This window comes from Fringilla coelebs (genome assembly GCF_963513975.1).
Source record: "Fringilla coelebs genome assembly, chromosome: 3".
NCBI classification, from domain to species: domain Eukaryota; kingdom Metazoa; phylum Chordata; class Aves; order Passeriformes; family Fringillidae; genus Fringilla; species Fringilla coelebs.
The window spans coordinates 84,094,022-84,114,301 of record NC_140030.1 but is presented as its reverse complement, the minus strand read 5'-3'; the positions used below and the strand labels follow the sequence as shown (position 1 = coordinate 84,114,301).

Sequence of the window (20,280 nt, the reverse complement as noted above, 5' to 3'; positions counted from 1 at the left end):
AGAACCTGAGCGAAGCGTTGGTGGTCTGGCACTGCTACACATGGGAGGGCTCCCCTCTTGTGGGTATGTGCGTGGGCAGGAGAATGAAGGCTGGGCAGATCCACCCTGGCTGTCATGCTGCTTCACCATGTTATAATTAGCAGACTTGGTTGTGAGCTACAGAAAATATTTTCATGTTAGTCTGTGGGGAAAAAAAAAAATCTAAGTTTGGGGTTATGCCTGTCTAGCAGTACTTGAAGGTATTAGTTTTGAAATGTCCACTCTCATCCCTCTATATTTCTCCAGTGAACAACTTGGCTGATTGGGTGGTGTATGGGTGGGGGAAGGCTTAGCAGCATGCATTTCACATATGAATGTGTATGTGTTTTCTGTACATGCAGCATCTTTTTCTACTTATCTTTTTCAATTAGGGGAGTGTACTGTTTTAAAACGAGACACCAGAAGGTAAGTGAGGCATGGGAATGAGGTGGCTTTACACTGCAGAAGAATACTTGTCTTTGTAGTGTCTTGTTAGCGTGAATTAATTGGGCAGTGAGTCTGAGTGGCATTCCAGCATGTCTGGGACAGATCTTTTTTTGAGGAGGCATATCTGTGAGGCTAAAGGTCTGGAAATTCCCACCCAGGATGGACTTTCTTCAAAGCACTCTGTAAAGCGACCAAGGGGTCTCATGTATTAATCAGCACAGTTCATCATGAAGAAGAGGAAATCCTTTAGTAAATTCCTCTATTAATAGGTGAAGACTAGTTGAGCTAATTGGCTTGGAAAGTTCAGGGAAGAGGAAAGCAGAAAAGCTGGTAGTGAATACATTTCATTTGCTCTTCTTTTAAAAGCAGTCAACTAGCACAGAACTAAGCATTCTCTGAGCCCTGCCTCTTCAGACCCCGAACTCGCCTAGCAGAAAATTTACTCAAACAAATTTGTTTTCTTTGAAATAACAATATTTGCAACTTGGCTTTCAAGCACTATGCAAAAACCACACATTTTATCTCTTTGTGCATGGAGAGACTGAAGTGCAAAGGCAAAAGTCATATGAGATAAAAGAATGAGAATTGGCTTTAAGCTGAAACAGGTTGAGCAAGCCTTCCTGGATCTCCCTTCTTCGAACTGTTCAATTATATATTAAACAAGCCTATGAGACTGGGCTTGTAAATATGGGTTGGATATTTGTCTTCACATGGAAAACTGTTGGTGCCTAATGTGTGTTCCTAGGGTGTGGGGTGTAGGTGCAGTTGCGAGGAACAGAATTGCTCAGCTGTGATTTCCCAGCCTTGTGACAATAAAAGAGCTTCCCTCTTGTCCAGGTAGAGAGTCTTGGTCTCTCCTGGAACTGAAAGCATGGAGCTTTCTTCTTGCTGTGAGAAAAGGGTTGCAGTATCTTTGCTGTCTGTGATATCTTTCTTACCCCAGGTTATGGGGCTGGGGGCTGGAAAAGGGAGGCATCCTTTGCTGAGGTTGCTTTGGTTATCTAGAGAAGATTAGGGAAGATTGCATCCAGCAGTATGCAAAAGGATACCTGTAAGAAAATAACTGGATGCTGGATAGACTCATACAGTTCTCAAAAGGTCCAAATAGCTGCCTGTGCTGATTTGCTTTCTAGAGAGAGAAATGACTTCCTGTTGTCATTAGCTTCTTTGGATAATGACACACAGCTAAGAATTGTAACTAACCACTCTGTGCAGTCCTTCATGCCAGGTTATCTGTGTGCTGTCTGCAATGTTAGTCCTACAAATGGGTGGTCAGTTGGGTCTCCCCAAGGGACGTGGTGAAGACCAAAGTCAGGAGTCCCACTGGTGCTGTGATGCATGGCTAAGCTTTGAGGTAGTCAGTGGGTAGGCTGGGATGAGAGCTGCTGAAATTAAGCAGCTTTCTAATCTAGCACAGCTTGCTATTTTCATCACTTGTGTTACGTACTGCGCTGTCTAGATTTAAATAAAAAATGTAAAGACTGGTTCTGGAGGATAGAGGAGAGGGTGTTTCTCACAGACAAGGAAGACTGGGCTAAGACTGGAAGGGCCAGGATGCGGGTGCCAATATGGAAGGCATAGAGAAGGTGAGGATGGAGGACTCCTGCGCTGCTTTTGTCTGATCGCTGTGTGTGTGACCTTGATTAGGGCATCTTTCTCTTCACGCCTCTCCTTTTCCCCATGACACTGCTGTGCTGTGGTGCTCTTTGCAGCAGAGGAAGTGTCGTGGGAGGTAAATTCCTGTAGCAAAATAAGAAGGTAGCAGCCAGCCCATGGCAGCTGCACGCACCAGCGGTACAATGCCGGCAGCTCACCACCCACAGAGGTGGCTGTTGTCAGCTGCACATGGCTACAGGGGGGGACAAGGCTGCTTGTGAGTCAGAAAGCAGATCAGGAGAGAGTTCCCTGGCTCTGACAACCTTTCCAAAACAAGCCAGCATTTGGGATTTGATCAGCTTATGCTATTCACTGTTACCAAACTGCAGTGGGGAAGCAGAATTTGCGTGTGTTTTGCATAGTAGTGTTGTCCTGTAATGTCTAGGATGTTCGACCTTCTCAATTATTGCCTGAGCAATTTGTGTGAAGTCTGTTCACTCAGTGCTCCCCTGTTCTGCAGATCCTGGTTTGTCTTTAGGCTTGTCACTGATTTCTGTACATGAGTCCATTTCAACAAGGGCCTTTCTTTGCCTTTCATCCATACTGGATTGAGCAGCCTCATGATAACATTGCCAGTTTCTAATTTAAGGGATTTTTTTTTTCTCTCTATTTAACCCACAAGTAAAAAATTTCAAAGTGCATCTCTGCTATCCTGGGATGCTCTGACTTCATCACTGGTGAAAGAAACATCTCTGCCTTCTGGAGGCTTCTGAATTTGATGGGAACCTGAAGCAATCTCACAGCATTGCAAGGAACAAGTGTCCCTTGCTGAGCTATGCCCAAGCAAGATGGCACAGTGACAGTGAAAGGAGAGACTGTGGTCTCTCCATTGAGCTCTTGTAAGGAAAAGCCCTAGTTTAGTTTTACCCTTTCTCAAGGCTAAAACTAAAACAGACTTAAACCAAGCAGACCGCAATTCTAAACTGTGAGAAGGCACTTCTGACTCACCTAGCAGGATCAGCATTTCTGTTCTGGTTATTTCCAGTAAAACTAAGAAAATAAGAGGTTATTGGGACACAAAGCAACGCTCCTTGGTGCTTGACATCTCGCTGTTGTACTTCCCTCACCACTGCCCTTCATCACTGTGAGCAACGTTAGCTCACCAACCCCTTGGGCCAGAGCATCTTCTCTGGCTCACAGCGAGGAGCTGCCTGCAGCCCAGCTTTGCTTTGGGGTGCCTGGCACACTGGGGTGGGTTGCCTGTGTTTGGCTCACTGGGATTGCTCCTAACCAGCTCATTCTGCTACCAAGGCAGAGCACCCTGCCTTGCGTTTCGAGCAGAGGAATCTTAACAAGATTGGTGAAGGACCCTCACTTCAACACTGCCTCTTTACCCCTTTCATCACTGTTCTTGCCAGCAAGCTCTTCTAGAGTTAAGCTGTGCTGAGAGAGAACGGTAATTGTTTATATTTGTTTGCTGTGTTTCTTGCCAAGGGATCCTGAAGTTCTCTATGTGCACAGAGGTTTTTTTACTTTCTGGAAGCCTGGCAACTTGCTGCCTGCAATGTGGAGGCTGCTTAAAAGAGCACTTCTGATACAGGTGCTGGATTTCAAGGGATACAGGAGGGCATTTGAGGAGCCTCTGGATGAGGACTCACCTTTGGAACTGGGCTAAAAACTTAAAGAGCACCATAGCAGCTTAGCAAGCCAGAATATCCAAATACAACTTCCTTATAGCCAGAAGAAATGCTGCTTCCCTGTGAGTATAAGAAGCACCTTGAAGTACATTATCCTTTTTGCAGCTCCCTAAAGGTGTCTGTGCAGGGCTCATATCACAGGTCTCTCCTCCAAGACAGCCCCCATGTCAGGTGTGCTGGAGCTGTTCAGTTCCTAGTTCTGGGGAGTAGCTCATTTAAACAAGCTTTCTTTTGCCTTTAAGCCAGAGAAAAAGAACAGAAACAGAAAAGGCTGTGTTGTTAGCAGTGAGGTTTTATGGACTGAATCCCTGCCTTTGTGGTGAGTCTGCCTTTTGTGTTTAACCTCCTTGAACAAGTGTGAGCTCCCCAGTAGGCATTGGAGGCCAGAGCTGATGTCTGGCTTTGTAATTGCTGTTGACCTTCCTTTGTTTTCATATGCATTGGGAATAACTGACCCCTGGTGTAGTTGTCTATACTTTGTAGTGATGGGATAACCTGCATCAGCTCTCTCTCCAGGAAACCCAGGAGCTCCAGGACAACCTGCAGAGTTAATATTCATTGGGTGTTTTCAAGTGCAAGAGACAAGAGGAGAAAATATAATCAATTTTTAATTGATAGACACTTTCAGACATTCCCTTTGCAAGATGGTAACATAGTCCTGGAGCCTGTCCCAGTGCAAATCAAGTAAATCCCATTTTCCAGCTGAAGATTAAATATCTTCTGCATCCTTGGCTGCCCTGCTGTTCCAGTGACCTAAGGAAGCCTCTGGAGCATCCTTGCCCTGTTCCTCTGTGATCCTTTACCAGCCCCAGACACTCCTGCAGTGTGGCCCAGGAGGGCACTTTCCTTGCAGCACGTCCTTGCAGGTGACACTTTGTCCAGTTTCAGACCTTTTCCTCTGTCCCAGCCCCATACCTGGCACAGTTAGATTCAGTGGGGGAAGCTGCTTTCCAACCCCTCTCTCTCCTCCTCAGGAGACAGACTGCTCTGAGTACATCTGAAGAAGTGGCTGTGCCATTTTTTAGAGCCTTCTTTTTTCTCTTCTCTCCCCTTTTTCTCTTTCTTTTCCCTATATCACCAGCTGGCCTAGATTATAATGTGAGACCCCACTGGCTTCAATTAAGGATCAGATGTGACTGAAGAAATGGGATAGCAGCTAGGGATGGAGATGATACATGCATGGCACTAGGTCTAATCAAACAACTTCTCACATTATTCTCACTGTGAGGTGGGAGACGTGTGAGCCAAAGGCAAGCCAGCACTCGAAGCACTCGCAGAGACACATCCCCAGGAAAGCCATCTGTAATGAGCTGACCGTGCCACTCAGCACGGCTGCCTCAGCTCAGGCAAGGGCTGCTTTTAATCCACCTAAGCACAGCAAAGGGCCCAAAGACAGAGCTGAGAACAAGGTACCTTGAAAACAATCAGCCCCATCAAACAAAGGCTGCCAGGTGGAGGGGATGGTGGGGATGATTGTGCACAGGATACCCACAGATGCATTTGTGCCCCCTGGAGATGGGACATGCATGTCCACATGTGGGACAGTGCATGCAGCAACTTCATCTGTGGTGAAGACAGAGATGTCACTAGTGTCACAGAGGTGTTGGGTCTTGCTGGGGTCAGGCTGTGGGAGGGGACTGGTGTGCTGAAGCCCTTCCCAGCATAGCTCTGTTCAGGGCAGCAGGGATGCAGAGAGACCCGTGGTTGTTGGTGGACCCACATCTTGTTACTGCTGCAGATGCTGGGTGTTGCATGTTTTTGGGCCTGGCTGTGCTTGGCAATTCTGTGGACCTTTAGAGGAGGCAGATGCTCTGTCGGTCTCTAGGGCATAGCAACTGTGGAAGAGCACTTGCTTTGAACCTGGAGAAGGTCAGCTGTGATTGTGCTGAAACTGCTGTAAATCAGTTCTCCCTCTTACATTCAGGCTAACAGCTGTTTTGTGTTCAGGAAACTTTTCTTATTTTAGATGGAGAGCTTCTGTTTATCCCCTCGCTGTAATGTTTTAATTAAGAGTTTATTGCAAGTGAAACACATCTATCAGAGACAGTGGGGATTTAAGTCCTCTCTTATTGTATTAAATAAGGACTAACCCAAACAGTGCCAATCTGACTTTCTCCTTGCTGTGCCTCAACCATGCCCAAATCATGAGGTTCCCATAAATTTTTACAAGTGCTAAAGTGCAAAAGACATAGTAGTCTCCCTTTGCTGAGGAGGTGAGCACACATCACCATTCCCATTCTCACACTACTGGCAGAGAAACTGGCATGGATAGATGTGACTCACCTCCCAACATCAGGGAATTGTTGCTAGAGATAAAAATAGGACCCAGAGTCCCTGTGGCCAGTCCATGATGTGTTGTATTGATGTATTTGGGAGGGGCCCTCCAAAACCCTTTCAGGTCTGTGGGGAGAGCCGGTGCAGATCCCTCCATCTAAACACAGTGTCCTTGATAACCCTGCCAAACATTGACAAGAAGAAATGACTGCTGTGGAACTTACCTGCCTGCTCAGGGAGTGCATTTTGTGCTGTATAAAAGAACCAGTCATTCTGATTAGATCTGAGGATTGAATCCAAGCTGTGATACAGCTGCTGGTGCTGCAATTCTCACATGGGAGAGCAGAGCTTGGAAGCTCCTGCAAGCAGTGCTCGGTGTGGGATGAGGGCTTGCTAAAGGTTATCCGTAAGTGGGAGAGAGGTAGAATGTGGCCCCAGCCCAGTCAGAAGGGAATGTCAGATGACTGTTGCTTTTGGTGTGATGGATCCTGGCTCCAACCCCTTGGAAATCATAGGTGCCTGTCTTGTCAGAGGTGCTCGGGGTGACCGTGCTGGGTGAGGCAGCTGCTCCCTGATGACTTCTCTGTCTGTTGCTCTGTTGGGTCTCCAGTCCCCCCCGTGGTGGAGCCGGCCTTCCAGGACGTACGGCAGGGCATGGGGCACGGCGTCACCCTGCGCTGCACCATGCTCAAGGGCAGCCCCATGAAGGTGGCCACCTCCGTCTGGCGCTTCAACGGGAGCCTCCTGGCGCAGCCCCTGGCAGAGCAGCAGGACTACTCGGAGCTCAGGGTGGACAGCGTCAGCCGGGAGACCAGCGGGAGCTACGAGTGCAGCATCTCCAACGACGTGGGGGTCTCCACCTGCCTCTTTCAGGTGTCTGGTAAGTCACAGAATGCACATCAGAGCAAGCTGTTGGATGGGGTCATGTATCGATGCAGGGGACCCCCAGCCAGGGAATAATGTGCTCTGACTCCATGATTCGGGAGGCTGAACAATTGCTTTATTAAGCTGTATTATATTACACTAATATATGCTATAACTGTACTAAAGAGATACTCAAGAAAACCTGTGACTGTCTGGAGACAGCCACGACGCACAGCCATTGACCCTAATTGGCCAATCAATCCAAACAAGCATCACCTTCAGTAAACAATCTCCATAACACATTCCACGTGTGCCAAACAACAGGAGCAGCAAGTAGAGATAAGAATTGTTTTCTCTTCTTCTCTGAGCTTGTCACTGCATTTCCCAGGAAAAATCCTGGGAGAGAGAATTATGTCTCTCTCTGTTCAGAGAATGTGAATACCACAGTCATGGGAAGCTTGCTCCTCATAAACTGGTGCCACTACAGTGCCTCTATTGCTTCCTCTGTGCCCAGCATTCTGTTCAGGAGGAATAATTTTCCATAAGCCAGCAGGGAGATCTGTCTCCATCGTTCAGGCAGATGGACCTGGAGCAGCTAAGTGTTAGATTTCAGCAGTGTTTGACCACTTACAGGACTTAAACTCAAGGCCACAATCAGTTTTGAAGCTTGGACACCCTGTATCATCAATCAGTATTGACCAAGGGGAAGTGAGAAGCTCTGTACATCCCTCCAACAGGCTCCAAAACCATCTGATTTCCTCTTTAAAAGCAAACAAAGAAAGAAACAAAAACTGTATTATGTATTCCTGTGCCTTCTCTATGACTCCTGTCTGTCTGTGTCTCACAGTGCTTTCTAGAAAAAGCATGAGCTGGGAATGGTTGCTATTACACAGTGTATTTGCTGCTCACAGTTTTCTTTAAATCCATCATCCACTGGAGCAGGCCTCCTCTGCAGCACCTGCAACTGCACAGAGGGATGGCAGACTTACAGCATCTAAAACTGCACATCTGACCTGGCCTCTCCAGCTGATCATTAAATCTGCTTTTCCCATGACCCCAGAACTGACTTGGGCACAATTTTCTGGAAGAGCTCTCCTATGAAGTTGTCTTAATAAGCAATAAATTCAGTCCAAATACTCAAGTTTGAGTCCAGGGCCAATTTATAATACTTTTCAAGTCTGGGTTGAAATAAATGAGAAGGAGTAACATCCAGAGAGGCCTGATTGTGAAGAGGGCCTTTCCTAGGGCTTGGGAAAGCTCAGGTATGCTGTAACTCTGGGATGCTGACAGAAATGGGGGAACCCAAACTACTTTTACTTTTTGGGTCCCTTTTCAGGACCTTGCTCTCACCCCTTGAGATTTCCTGGCATTTGTCTTGCAGCGAATTTTGCTTGAAAGCTTTGGCCCTCTCTAGCCTTTTCATATGCTTGTAACTCTCGCATCACTAAGTGAATGCAAACCATATCCCTCCATGAGCCATCACAGAAAACTGCATCCCTGTCAAGCCTGGGAATGCTCCCAGGAATTTCTCACTGGTGGCAGCAACAAATACATATTGGCACCCCGTGTGCCATGCTGTGCCTGAGATAAGATCCCCTCAGCAGAAAGTAGGATTCATGCCTAGAGAGCACTGATCAGGAAAGCAGCAAGCTTTCATTTTTTCTGAATCCTTTCTCCTTTTCCAAGACATTGATATCTGATTGTAGCTGTTCAACTCCAGACATCTCTGCCTGTGTCCTGGACAGTTACAAATTAATTAGGCCTTCTGAGCCTGTAGAGCAACGTGAAAAATATTCCAGTGACTAGACTGCTCTACTTGGACTCAGGATTGCTGGAGTTTCAATTCCCATCAGCCACAGCCTTCCTATTTGAGCAGAGAAAGTGGCATGGTCTCTTTTTGTTTCTGTTTCTTCTCTGTGGAAAAAAAATACCATAAGCCTTCCTATGCAACAGAAAGTGACTCAGTTTTGACTGTGGGGTGTTCAGGTGCACTGAAAATACAGTACATGTATCTGACCAGGATGGGATTATTTTCTTCTATGGATGAGTGATTAGCTTTCCAAAATGTTTTGGAAGGATAGTGAAACATCCAACCCATTCCTCTTGAGGAAGTTATCAGGGCAGCCCATACTGTTCATCATCTGCTCCCTCACTAGCCACAAGCACAGAAGAGCCTGTAAGAGGGGCGTGGATAATCTTCAGCTCTTCCCATCAGCTGTAAGCAAAAGACAAAATTTTCCAGCAGTAGTAAAAGCTTCCAGAAGGAAGTTCTAAAAGTATTTTGATATGCTACATTTCTATCGAAAAGCTTTTGTTTTTTCTAGCTTCTATTTCCATCTTGCAGTCAATTAATAATGAATTAATATCATGCAAGATGATGATTATCATCAGTTCTGATTTTATTTCGAAATCCATTATAAAACTTGACTTCCATAGTCAATACAAGTTGAATAAGCAGCAATTAGTCTCTGAGGTGGTTCTGAACTTCTTGCTTGCGCAAAAATTCAAGTCAATAAAAATAATAAGAGAAAAAGGACTTGGAAATAAATATCAATATTATACATCTGAGTTCATAAAAAATAAACATTGAATCCTGTCGAGCCTAATTATAACCATACAGAATGGCAGGCCCGGTGATTCAAGTGGAAAGGTGCAGCAGACATCCTGAGGAGATGGTGTTTATTCCTGTTCTGCTCTCCAGCATCCCTTGCTGCCCAGGCATCTTTCTGGTCTCTGCTGGTTCAGACTGGACCTGTACCCAAATACCTGAGCTCTCATTCAGGTCCAACTCCTGCCTGGGTCAGGACAGGACCTGGCAAAAATTGAAATTGACTGGGTGAAACGATCGTAATTTCAAATAGGGCAGAACCAGTTGTGGGTAAGACCTGTGCTCCCTGTGCATTAGTCCTGCAGCTGCTGGGCTGCGTGGCAGGAACCTTCAAATTCTGTTTGGTTGTGATTCAGGACAGAAACTGCTGGAGAAATGACGGGTAGTCCCTTCTTCTCTGATCTGCTCGTTTTCTTTCTGGTACCTCTTTCCTTCCGTGTTTCCCTTCTCCAGCTGCACTTTGTTTTTAAGGAGAGACATGGGTTTGAAAAAGACATCTCCGCCCCTGCCAAAGCTCCCGCTGCTTTTACCCGGGCTGAGGTCAGCGTCCTCTTTGCTGCCGAGTTGACTGTTGTGTTACAAAGAGGCTGGAGCACTGTGTTGCCAAGGCAGGGGAGATGCAGAAGGAGCAAGGTCTCCTTTTTAATGCCACGGTCTCTGTGTGATAAATAACACTTTTCCTATGACCTACTGGCCAAATGATCTTTCCTCAGGGGTTGTTAGCAGGAGTCTCTGTAAAGCAGCAGATGAAACGGGAGAAATGCCAGTATAAAGCTGTTACTTCAATCTAAACTACAAAGCAAGAGAGAAAAGATTAGAGCTGGTTCCAGCTGGAGAACTGAAGTTGTTTCCATCTTCTCAGGTGCTGGTCATGTCCCACTGGTGTTGCAGGGCTGCTAATCCTCCCAACAGTTTAGGCTGCGAAGGCAGTAGTGATTCACAGAAAACAGTGGCACATTTTTGCAAAGTAAAGGGGTCCATTGTGTTAGAGGCAGGTCGATAAGCTGGGTGAGTGGAGCTCTTCCCCTCTCACCACGTCTCTTTGTAATTTTTGTTCCCCTTGATCCCACTCTTTTACTTTCCTCCCTCTTTTTTCTTTTTTTCCCCTCCAGCAAAAGCTTATAGCCCAGAGTTTTACTATGACACTCCCAATCCCACCTTGAGCCAGAAGCAATCCAAGAATTACTCTTACGTCTTGCAGTGGACCCAGAAGGAGCCTGATGCTGTGGATCCCATCCTCAAGTACCGCCTGGAAGTCCGGCAGGTAAGATCCGCTCTCCTGGAGCCCCAGCATATGGCCTTTCAGGAGGCAACTACACCAATGTTTTCTTGCTGATTAAGAGCTGAAAGTGATGAAATTGGCAGATCCTGATGGTCTTGCACCTTCCCCACTGAATGGAAGAAACAGGCCCAGTGCACAGCTCGGTGTTCACTTTTATCTCAGGGGTTTTGTACACTCGAGGTCTTTCAAAGCCCTGTGGCCCCAGTTGGGCTGTTCATGCTCAGTGTTTTGAATGGGGTTTTAGTGGGAACAATGCCTTATAGTCATTACTTGGTAGGGTAGGTTTTGTAGGCCAAAGATTCAAATGAGTGGAATTCCATCCTCCTCACTCGTTTGGAAAAAAGGGAATAAGCTGAAGAGCTCTCCAGGCAGGAACTGCAGGAAAAAGTCAATGGCTGTTTTTGTTGCAGAAGGGCTTTCATCCTGTCACACTAACTAAGCTATTTGGACTGTATGAACTCTGCAGGGGAAGAGAAGTGGGTTTCAAGGTTTCTGAGTATGAAGAAAAATCATACTGGGGGTTGGGGTAGAGGACTGAGTGAAATCTGAAGACATCACTGGTTGGAGAAGGTTAGAGAAAAGAGTTTGATGTTTTTAAAGAACATATTATCTTAGCAGGATTGCCAGGTGCTTTCATCCATGCCCAGCAAAGCATGTGCATTCAACATTTTTGAAAAATGGGGACACGTAAAATTGGTGGCTCGTGCCATTCACTGGTAGCTGAGAAACAAATGCATTTTGCAAGGAAAATTTTGTTTACTGTAGATAGAAAACAAAATAATTAAAAAGATTCAAGTGTCTCTTTCCTCTAGTTCTGCACAGTAGGCTCCAGTTTTATGTCTCCATTTGATTGTGAGCTCTCCGGGGTGGGACAGCCTTTGTTTGTTACTCACACCGTATGGAGCACGTTGTCAGTACTTAATAATAATACAGGACCCGGGGGAACCTCTAATAATGAAGGCAGTTTGTCACAGTAGATCTTCCCTCTGAGCCAAGTTTTGCTATTATCAGCACTGCAACTCATGAACAAATTTGTGGGGTTTATCCTTCTCCGGTGAGTTTTTTTTCTTTTTTTGCACAGTGTCTAAAAGTAATCTTGGTTCTATCCTTCACTGAGCTCCTACTAAAAGGGATCAAGAAAAGGGAAAATCACTTTTCTGCTTTAAGTTATGACATGGAGGGAGCTGAGTGCCATGCAAATTTAAACACACACACCCAGTTTGGTTCATACTCCCCTGGTTACTGCTGTTACTGTTTTGCAGCATCATGATGTAGCTGTGACTACTGAGTGTTGTGTTTCAGAGGAGCATGATACTGAGTCTCTGCTGTAGCCCAGTCATATGTATGGGAAAGCTCTTAGAAATGCCTACAGATGTCATCCTGGTGGCCTGGGACTGAATAAGGAAAGGCAGAGAGAGGAGGAGAGAGGGAAGCTTTGTTCCCACTTCTGTCAAGCACAAGAAGGAAACGCTTTGTTGTGATACTGCTGTAATAAATGAACCCTGCCCTGGCTGAAACTAAGACTCATTGGAAAAAGTTTTCATGGTATTGCCTCCTCCTGGCTTTTCTCCAATGAAAACTTGTGTTTCATGGTAGGTGTCGACCTCCATGAGCCATGCTGAGGTCTTATGGAGTCCTTTTCATTTCCTTGTCCCAGAGGATCACATCCCCTCTCACATCCAGCCTGCTGCTTCCCTCTGTTCATGTCCTGCCTTCCCAGTGTTTTCACTGTGACGTCTCACTTGGGCTCCAAGCAGCCTTGTGCCACCTTCTGACCTTTCACTCCTTCCCTTGCTCCATCACCCTCTCCCATATCCTGCAGATTCTGCAGCTTTATCACACCCTCTCCTCTGTGCTGGGGCCCCTGGACTAAGCTGTGCATCTTTCTGTTCCTTTGTTGGACTGCAAAACATAGTGGCCTTAGTGAATATAACTGAAAAGCTCAAAAGCCTAAAAGTGTTACAGACTGGAGAGCTCTTAAGAAAGGGGATTTGTCTGCCTGAGTGTGGAGCTGCTGTTTGCCTGCGCACACTCCTCACTGGACATGCTGGCTTTCCAGGCACGAGCTGTGGTGGCACAAAAATCCTCCTAGAGAGCTCGGATTGGAGTGAAATATTCTCCTTAGGTGAAACAGGCTTTATATGTGGCCAGACACAACTGATTTATTGCCAGCATCAAGCTGGGGAAAGCTCACCCAGCCAGCCAGCCAGCCAGCCCACTTTCTCCCCCAGTCCCGGGAGCTCTGCAGCCCCAGTGGTCACGGCAGGGGCTCTTCAGGATGAATGAATGTGGCAGCCTGCAGTCTTGAGTTAGTGAGGGGCTGTCAGGGAAAAGAAGGGATGAAAAGAGGAGAATTAACTCTTGCTGAGCTGGATTCCAAAAGGCAACCTGCTGGGATGCCCACTGGTTGCAATTTTTGTTTGCTGGTTTTCATTTCACACTCCCTGGTTTGCTCAAGGAGCTCTTGGCATATGTAATGTGAAGATCCCCAAGAAGCAGGATGCTTTGCAAGGCACCTGGGAACACTTGAATTAAATTTGCCTGCTGCAGCTGCTGAAAATGGGGCTGGGTGAGAGTCAGAGTGCTGCTTATTAATTGGCTGGCACCATGCCTCCTCCAATTCTTCCTGTTCAGGAGCTTCCTAGGGCATTACTGGGGGGATTGCAAGCAGTCTGGGGGAATTTGGTTTCCTAAGCAGTGTGTGGGGGCTCCCAGCAAGATGGGCAGATGCACTTCCACCAGAACTGATTGTTCCCAGCACTGCAGAGCAGGCTGAGCAGCACAACAGACGCACCAGTTCCAGTAGAATAAGAATTAACTTGTGATTAAAACCATATAAGCAGCTTGACAGCTTGGAGCCACTGACCCAGGAAAGTGCCTATGATGGCAACTTGGAGCAAGCTTCTTGTGAAGCCTCTACTCTATGTCCCAGCAAAGAGTCTGTAATTTCCTGGAGGGTGTCGTTCAGGTGGGCTTAGGCAGTGGCATTGCTGAGCAACAATTCAGAGGGGAAAACATGCCCAGTGAAGAACAGCGGGGGCCTCACAGCCGTCTGTCCTGACAGCCTGGGAGGTCTTTCCTTTCTTGCTGCAAGGCAACTGACCCAAATGCCAACCACCTTGCTTCACCTTAGCCAGTGACCTCAGTGAGGTCACAGCCTTGGGTGATTTGGTTGTGAGCGGATGCCACAAGGCTTTTGGGCTATTTGTTTGGTCAACTGTTTTTTTTTTCTTCCCTGTATTCTTGCAGCGTAGAAAAGGCCCTAAAGTACTGCATTCCAACTGAAAATAATTTTCATTGCTTGGGGATTCAAAGCAGCCTCCCCAAACCAGATCTTTGCTTAAAAAATAAAAAGCCTTTTAAGTTGCTTGTTTCTCTCTGTGTATTTTATACCCGTCCCAGGGCTCTGCTCTAACATTAAAGAGAAATGAAAAGCCATCTAATACTGCAAGCAGGTTGCATCACGGAGGAAAGATCTAAGTTGGGCTGGTGGTTATGGTTTTGGGGGATTTTTGTGGCAGAATAACTGTGCAACTGTAATGAGCTGGAACCCATCTGTGACCCGAGGCTGCAAGAGAAAAGGAAGGAGAAGCTCTTGGCGCAGTAGGAAAGTTTAATCTTCATTGTTCCCCTCAAGGCGACCTGAGGCTGCTGTCTCCTCTGTACCTTCTCATGCACAGGCTCAGGCCAGAACTGGGCCAGCTTTATATATTCCTGGCTTTCCCCTCCTCAGAGCAGGCTGAGTCTACATGCCAGACAGACCCCTGAAATTTGCACTGGGCCAGGCCCCAGACCCATTTGCTAAATTAAGGCCCTGGGTTGTCACTTCAGATTAATTCCTGTCAGGGAGACAGTCTAATGAGACCAGCCCTGTGCAATGCCTGAGTAATTGTATGGTCCCTCTTTGTTTGTACTTACATCCCCTTCATGTTGGATAAACATTCCCTGCTGTCTACAAAACTCATCTGGGCTTGGGAGCCGGCTAGCACTTGCCTCATCAGCCAGCCAGAGCAGCATTAATGAGAGCTGCAGCAGTGGGGAGCCTGCATACCGTGTGGGGAGGTGACAGATAACAGAGCTGTTGGGACAGACACAGGACAGGGGCGTTAGCAGGAATTTAATGACTGTGATTAGAGCGGAAGGTTAACTCCGCTGATGGCCATCCCAACACAGCGGGAGAGGTTTTATGCCCAGGTCCACGGACTGTGGATCTGTATCACTTCATTTCTGCCTCTGAGTTGTTCTTTTTCCCTCCTCTGAGCGCACTTGGGCAGTGTCTGTCTGCTGCAGCCTGTCTTTGGCTCCATGGGCTCCCGGAGGCAGCCAGCCCTCAGAAGGCAGGGGGATCTCTCCCTCTGTGCCCTGAGCAGGGGTGGTACTGTGCAGCAGGGAGGGGGAACGAGCAGCAAACCCGCACGCACTTCCCTGTGGATGTTTGCTTGGGAATGCCTGTGGGTCCCAGCTTAGAAAAGGCTGTGACTGCAGAAAGGTGATGTACTCGAGCAGCGGTGGCTCTTGCAGCAGCCCAGCCGCGTATCCTGGGAGGTGAACAAAATTCCTTTTCTTGAAGAAAACTCCTTTTCTTCTGCGCATGCAACCATGGCTTCAGGCAAAGATGGGCAAAACGAGCAGCTGGCGCCTTGGGGGGTGCCTGGGGGCTGCACCTCCGAGTGAGAGGAGGGAGGACAGGACACCTGAGGCTTGGTGAGGAGGCAGCTCTGCACAAGGCAGAGTTCAGCGTGGCAGAACTCGCTTTACAAAGGCTCTGACATTTTGCTGGCTCCACAGCACAACGCTGCCATTGCCAAGGCAACCGCTGCAGACCAGGCTGGGTCCACAGCCCTCATCCCAAGGCTCTCTGGTGCATTGTGACCCTACTGGCCCCATCCTATGCATTCCCAGAGTAGTATTGCAGGGAGGTTTTTAGCTGGGGGATGCTGCAAGAGCTAAGGTGATATCTGGTTTAGGACTTAACTAAAAAGCAGTCAGGGCTATCCTAGTTTTCATATTAGAAAATGAAAAGCTTAAAGAAGAGTTGCAGCTTGTGAGCTAGAGAGGTTTCCATCCTGCTCTGGATAAAATATGCGGTGTGGTGCACTGACCTGGTGTTACCTGGAAAGGAATGTGGTGCCATATCCACCAAAAAATCCTCCAGCTGACCGGGTGCTTAATTGGACAGGTCTGTTTGACGTCCAGGGTAGGACACAGACTGGGCACATGGGACAGGGATGCGTGAGTCCCTTCACCCAGAGCATCACAGTCACAGCTGGCTGCAACCAGGAGAGGAGTGTGGCTTTTCCTGAAGCAGCACATGGTGGCCTCATCATTGCACTTGATAGAGGCTCTGCTGGTCCTCTCTCACTGGTGTTAGGACTGGAGACTCCAGTGGCTTGGCTTCACAGTGTTTGCCCAGCACTGAATCTCAAAGCAGACCTTCTGTTACAGGATGGCTTATAAGTCACATCTGTCAGAAAGCTTCTCTGGTCCTCTCTTCTTCTTTTGCCTACCTTTTCTGCCAGTTTGATGTTTGATCACAGGCCGCTGTCATATGGGATGTCAAATCAACACAATTCCATCTACCTGCAGAACCATCCTCTGTAGTGGAAAAGGTCTTTTTTAGCTCTAACTCCCTACTGATGCTCTTTTTTTTATTTCAACTTTTGTTCAGGCAGTGAGAATAGGCAGATTATATCTGTGCTCTCAAGACAATTGCATTCAGTTGTGCTGGTGGCCTATGTGATGCTGGGCAGGATTCATCCCTTAGGAAGAGGGGGAAAAGGATGCAGAAATAAGGCAGTGCCAGTGGGAGGCGTGCATGGTGGATGGTTTGAACAGCCATCATGATGCAAAGCCAGGGGAAGCAAGAGGGGGGAGAGGAGGCACTGCCTTTCTAGGCTGCAGAGGAGGAGGGGTTTGGGACTGAGTGTCAGCTGCCTGCCTGTGGAGGGAGAGCTGGCTGATCAATAACAAATGGTGGACAAGCAGTCCTTGAAGCTTAATAAGATTGCTGTGCAGGACCTGGAAGTGAAGCAGTGACTTTGCCACGGGCATGTGGGAGTGAAGACAGCAGGATCTTACCTCAGCCGTGCTCTCTGCTGCCTGGAAATGGACACACCATCAGTCACTGCAGCTGATAGCACATTGAGCCATCTCTCTTTTCATCCCTAGCAATCTGTCACAGAAGGTGCTGCTAGAACAAGGTCTTCTCCACCTCTGTTATAGCTGAATGTTTGGTGGGGGTGGAAACAAGGAGCTTTTCCCATGTTTCACGTTTGTACTCTGTGTTGACTCAGTTGATAACAGCAGAGCCTTCACCAGCACAAAGGAAGGGAGTTTTTCCCAGGCCATTCCCACTCACTGCAGGTGGAGATGTCTGCCTGGCCATGGCTGCTGTTGGGTCTGTCAGCCAGAGGATCAGAGTGTTTTCTACAAGGGTGGCCTGGAAAGCTTGGCACAAGCCTGACCTGACTGATGGGTGTGGTTTCAGTGGAAATGACTGGTAGCCATGGGATAAGGTTTCCCCCTTTGGTAGTCTAACAGTTTCCAATGCCACAATTGGGACTTCTTCCCTTTGCCCATGAGAGCTTAGCAAATGATGCTTAAATACTGAATTACTTTGATTAATTCTGTCTTTTTGCATTCACAAGTTGCTCTTCAGTATGATACATGATTTTCCTGAGCTGGTTTTCCTTAGTCCACAGGTCATTTGTAATCAGTTAGTTCAGAAAATTAGTAATATGAGCAATGGCAGATTAGTTGTCCTTCAGTCTTAAGGTGTCATTTCTCTTCTGTGATTACCCAAAGTAAGTGAAGTGTAGTTGATTGACCTTGGCTGGATGCCAGCTGCCCACCAGACTGCTCTATCATTCTCCCCTCCTCAGCAGGACAGGGGGAGAGAAAATCAGATTGAAAAAACCACGTGGGTCAAGATAAAGTCAGTTTAATAACCAACATCTAAGGCCATGCACAGAATCAAAGGAAAACAATGGATTCTCTACTTCCTATCAGCAAGCAATGTCCAGTCCCTTTGTGGGAGCAGTTGCTCTGGAAGACAAACATCACATTCATACTTTCATATCCCTTTGGTCAGTTTGAATCAGGAGTCCTGGATATGATGTCCCCTCCCAAGATCTTGCCCACCCCCAGCCCACTGGTGAGGGGAGAGTGTTGGAGAGACAGCACTGGTGCTGTGGGAACTCTGCTTAGCAGTAGCCAAAACACTGGTGTGTTACTGAGTTCTTTCTAGCTACCCACACAAAGCACAGCATTGTGAGGGCTCCTATTGGGAAAATTACCTCTGTCTCAGCCAGATCCAAAGCATAAGGTAACCTGCCCCAAACAGGGTAGCTGACAGTGTTCCAAGGTGTCTGACCATTCATCAGGTGCCTTGCAGAGAGATTTTGTATTAACATTAACTTTTTGAAGGACTGCTCCTAATGCCATTCACGCACTTAACTGGGCAAGAGGGAAAGCAGGATACTGTTTAGCTTTCCTAGTACAAGGGAGTATTTCAAGCACATGTCCCAGTTTTGGCTGTGTTCAGTACAGTTACAGCAACTGAGAAGAGTAATTCAAATAATCTTGCTGGACAGGGTCATATGATCTTAAAACACATCTAGAAGGAAAATCTCATGTCTTTCTAGCTCCTAACACCACTGTTCAGTGTTCATATTGGCTAAGAAAAATGTGAGAGAAGAGATAATCAGATTCCCCAAACCAATAGACTCCTCATAGCAGCCTTGCAGGATACAGATGTTGTTTCCACACCACTGTGCTTGTTTGTATCCAGCAGGCTCTTGGCTTGTGTTTTACAGAGCTGAGTGCAGAATGAAAAATGCTTGCCCGGTACCATAGTCAGTCCTTTTTGTGCATCTCTTATCCACACTCCTTCGGTGGCTTCAAGGGGTACATGCTGGTATTGAGTCTTTCTGAAAGTGTCTTTCTGAAGGCTGTGATGTGGCTTCCTCCTGTTTACTCTGCTCATCTGTTATTTTCAGTAGTCAGTCCATGTTCCTCCTACTGCTTCACAGTCTTTTCTTTATGGACCTTTTCCTGCTCCCCTTCCTATATTCCACCTCTTCTTTCTTTTGCTTCTGTTTCCTTTTTTTGGTTTTGTTCTTGTTTTTGTTTCTTTTTTCACCTGGGTCTCACTTCCTAGAACGCATTGCAGATAAGAGATAAGAAGGTGTGAAGGGGAAGGGTTTGGAAGAGAGATGTACTCTCCCACAGCTAGTCACAAGTGGAAGGAGTAGGCACTAGATGGATGTTTTGGCTGTGTATCATAAATAAATGAAGTGGGCAGCATGGAACAATGTGAAGGGCTTTATGGGTCTCCCTGCATATCCTGTGCTGCCTCTGCCTCTTCTTTATATACAGCCTTGAGGCTCTGGAATGATACTTACCTACAAACCTTCATTACAGGTACCAGACTGGAAAGTCCAGAGTCACCCAAAAAGGCTGTTTCTGCTCCAGGAAGCATCAGCCCCATCCTTTATTAGCTGTTTTCAAGGGTGAAGGTGCCCTAACAGAGGGCTCTGCCGGGGTCTGTAGAGAGCCGAAAAAACAAAGCTCCCGTTGGTGGAGCACGTCCTGCTTGCAAGTCACACCCATATTGCAGTCAAAGTGTCTCAAAGCTCAGCCTATCTGCAGCTGGGCAGATTTGGGCTGTGCAGAACCAAATTGCTTTTTTTTTCTTGGAGTCAGAAGTGGTGACAGCACAGTGCATAGGCACGTGCATGGGTCTGGCTGCAAGCAGACGTGTCCAGTACAAGGAAATTGGTGGAAGAGGAGACTGTGCTTACTGATGTAGAGATGGGTATAAAGTTGGATCAGTAAGGCACCAAGCAGTGCTGACTTTCAGATGTGAGGCTCAGAAGAGTCTGGGACCATTGCTCTCTGCAAGAGGGGGATGTGGAGGAGCATGAGAGGTGGTGTCTCTTACCCAGCCCGTGCCCATACAACAGACAGAGAGGTGATGGCAGGCTCTGCCGTGCACAGCCAAGAGACAGTACAGGTAGGAACTTGCAGTAAGAGTAGAGAGCCTCCAGTCTGAAACAGAAGGACTGCATCTGCCCTCAGGGTTGAAAATAAGGCTGTGAGACAGCAGAAGAGAGCCTCAGCTAAGGCTTGTGCTCGACTGCCTCTCTGACAGAGTGAAGGCTAGGTCTGTTATTCCTTAGGCCAGGGAACATGCGTTAATAAAATACATATTGCTTTCTGATCAGATCCTAATGAAAGACATTATTGAAGAGTGTGGAACAAGCACTTACAGTAATTCATGACAGCACCAATTTGGCTTCTCTAGGAAGCCATAAACTGCTGCTCTTGGCACCTAATGAGGATGGGCAGCTGGTTGCCTGTGCAAGAGGAAGAGAGAGAGACTGACTCCCAGCCTTGATGGCTCCAGCTGTCCTCAGAAGCCACTGAAGGTTGCAGTTCCTTCTCTCTCTGGAGTTGGGAATGTTTCAGCCAAAAAACTGGGCCTCCTGATAAAG

General features: G+C 47.2%; 1 protein-coding gene across 2 annotated transcripts in view; it reads left to right on the top strand.

Annotated features, from left to right (window-relative positions):
- The window catches only part of MDGA1 (MAM domain containing glycosylphosphatidylinositol anchor 1), a gene marked incomplete at both ends in the record, with an annotated part of 137,747 nt that overhangs the window by 84,040 nt on the left and 33,427 nt on the right, over positions 1–20,280 (top strand). For both annotated transcript variants that reach the window (XM_084202017.1, XM_084202016.1), the window contains 2 exons: positions 6,643–6,912; positions 10,617–10,768. In XM_084202017.1, the coding sequence (XP_084058143.1) occupies positions 6,643–6,912; positions 10,617–10,768 (422 nt within the window). The remainder of the gene's footprint in view (positions 1–6,642; positions 6,913–10,616; positions 10,769–20,280) is intronic.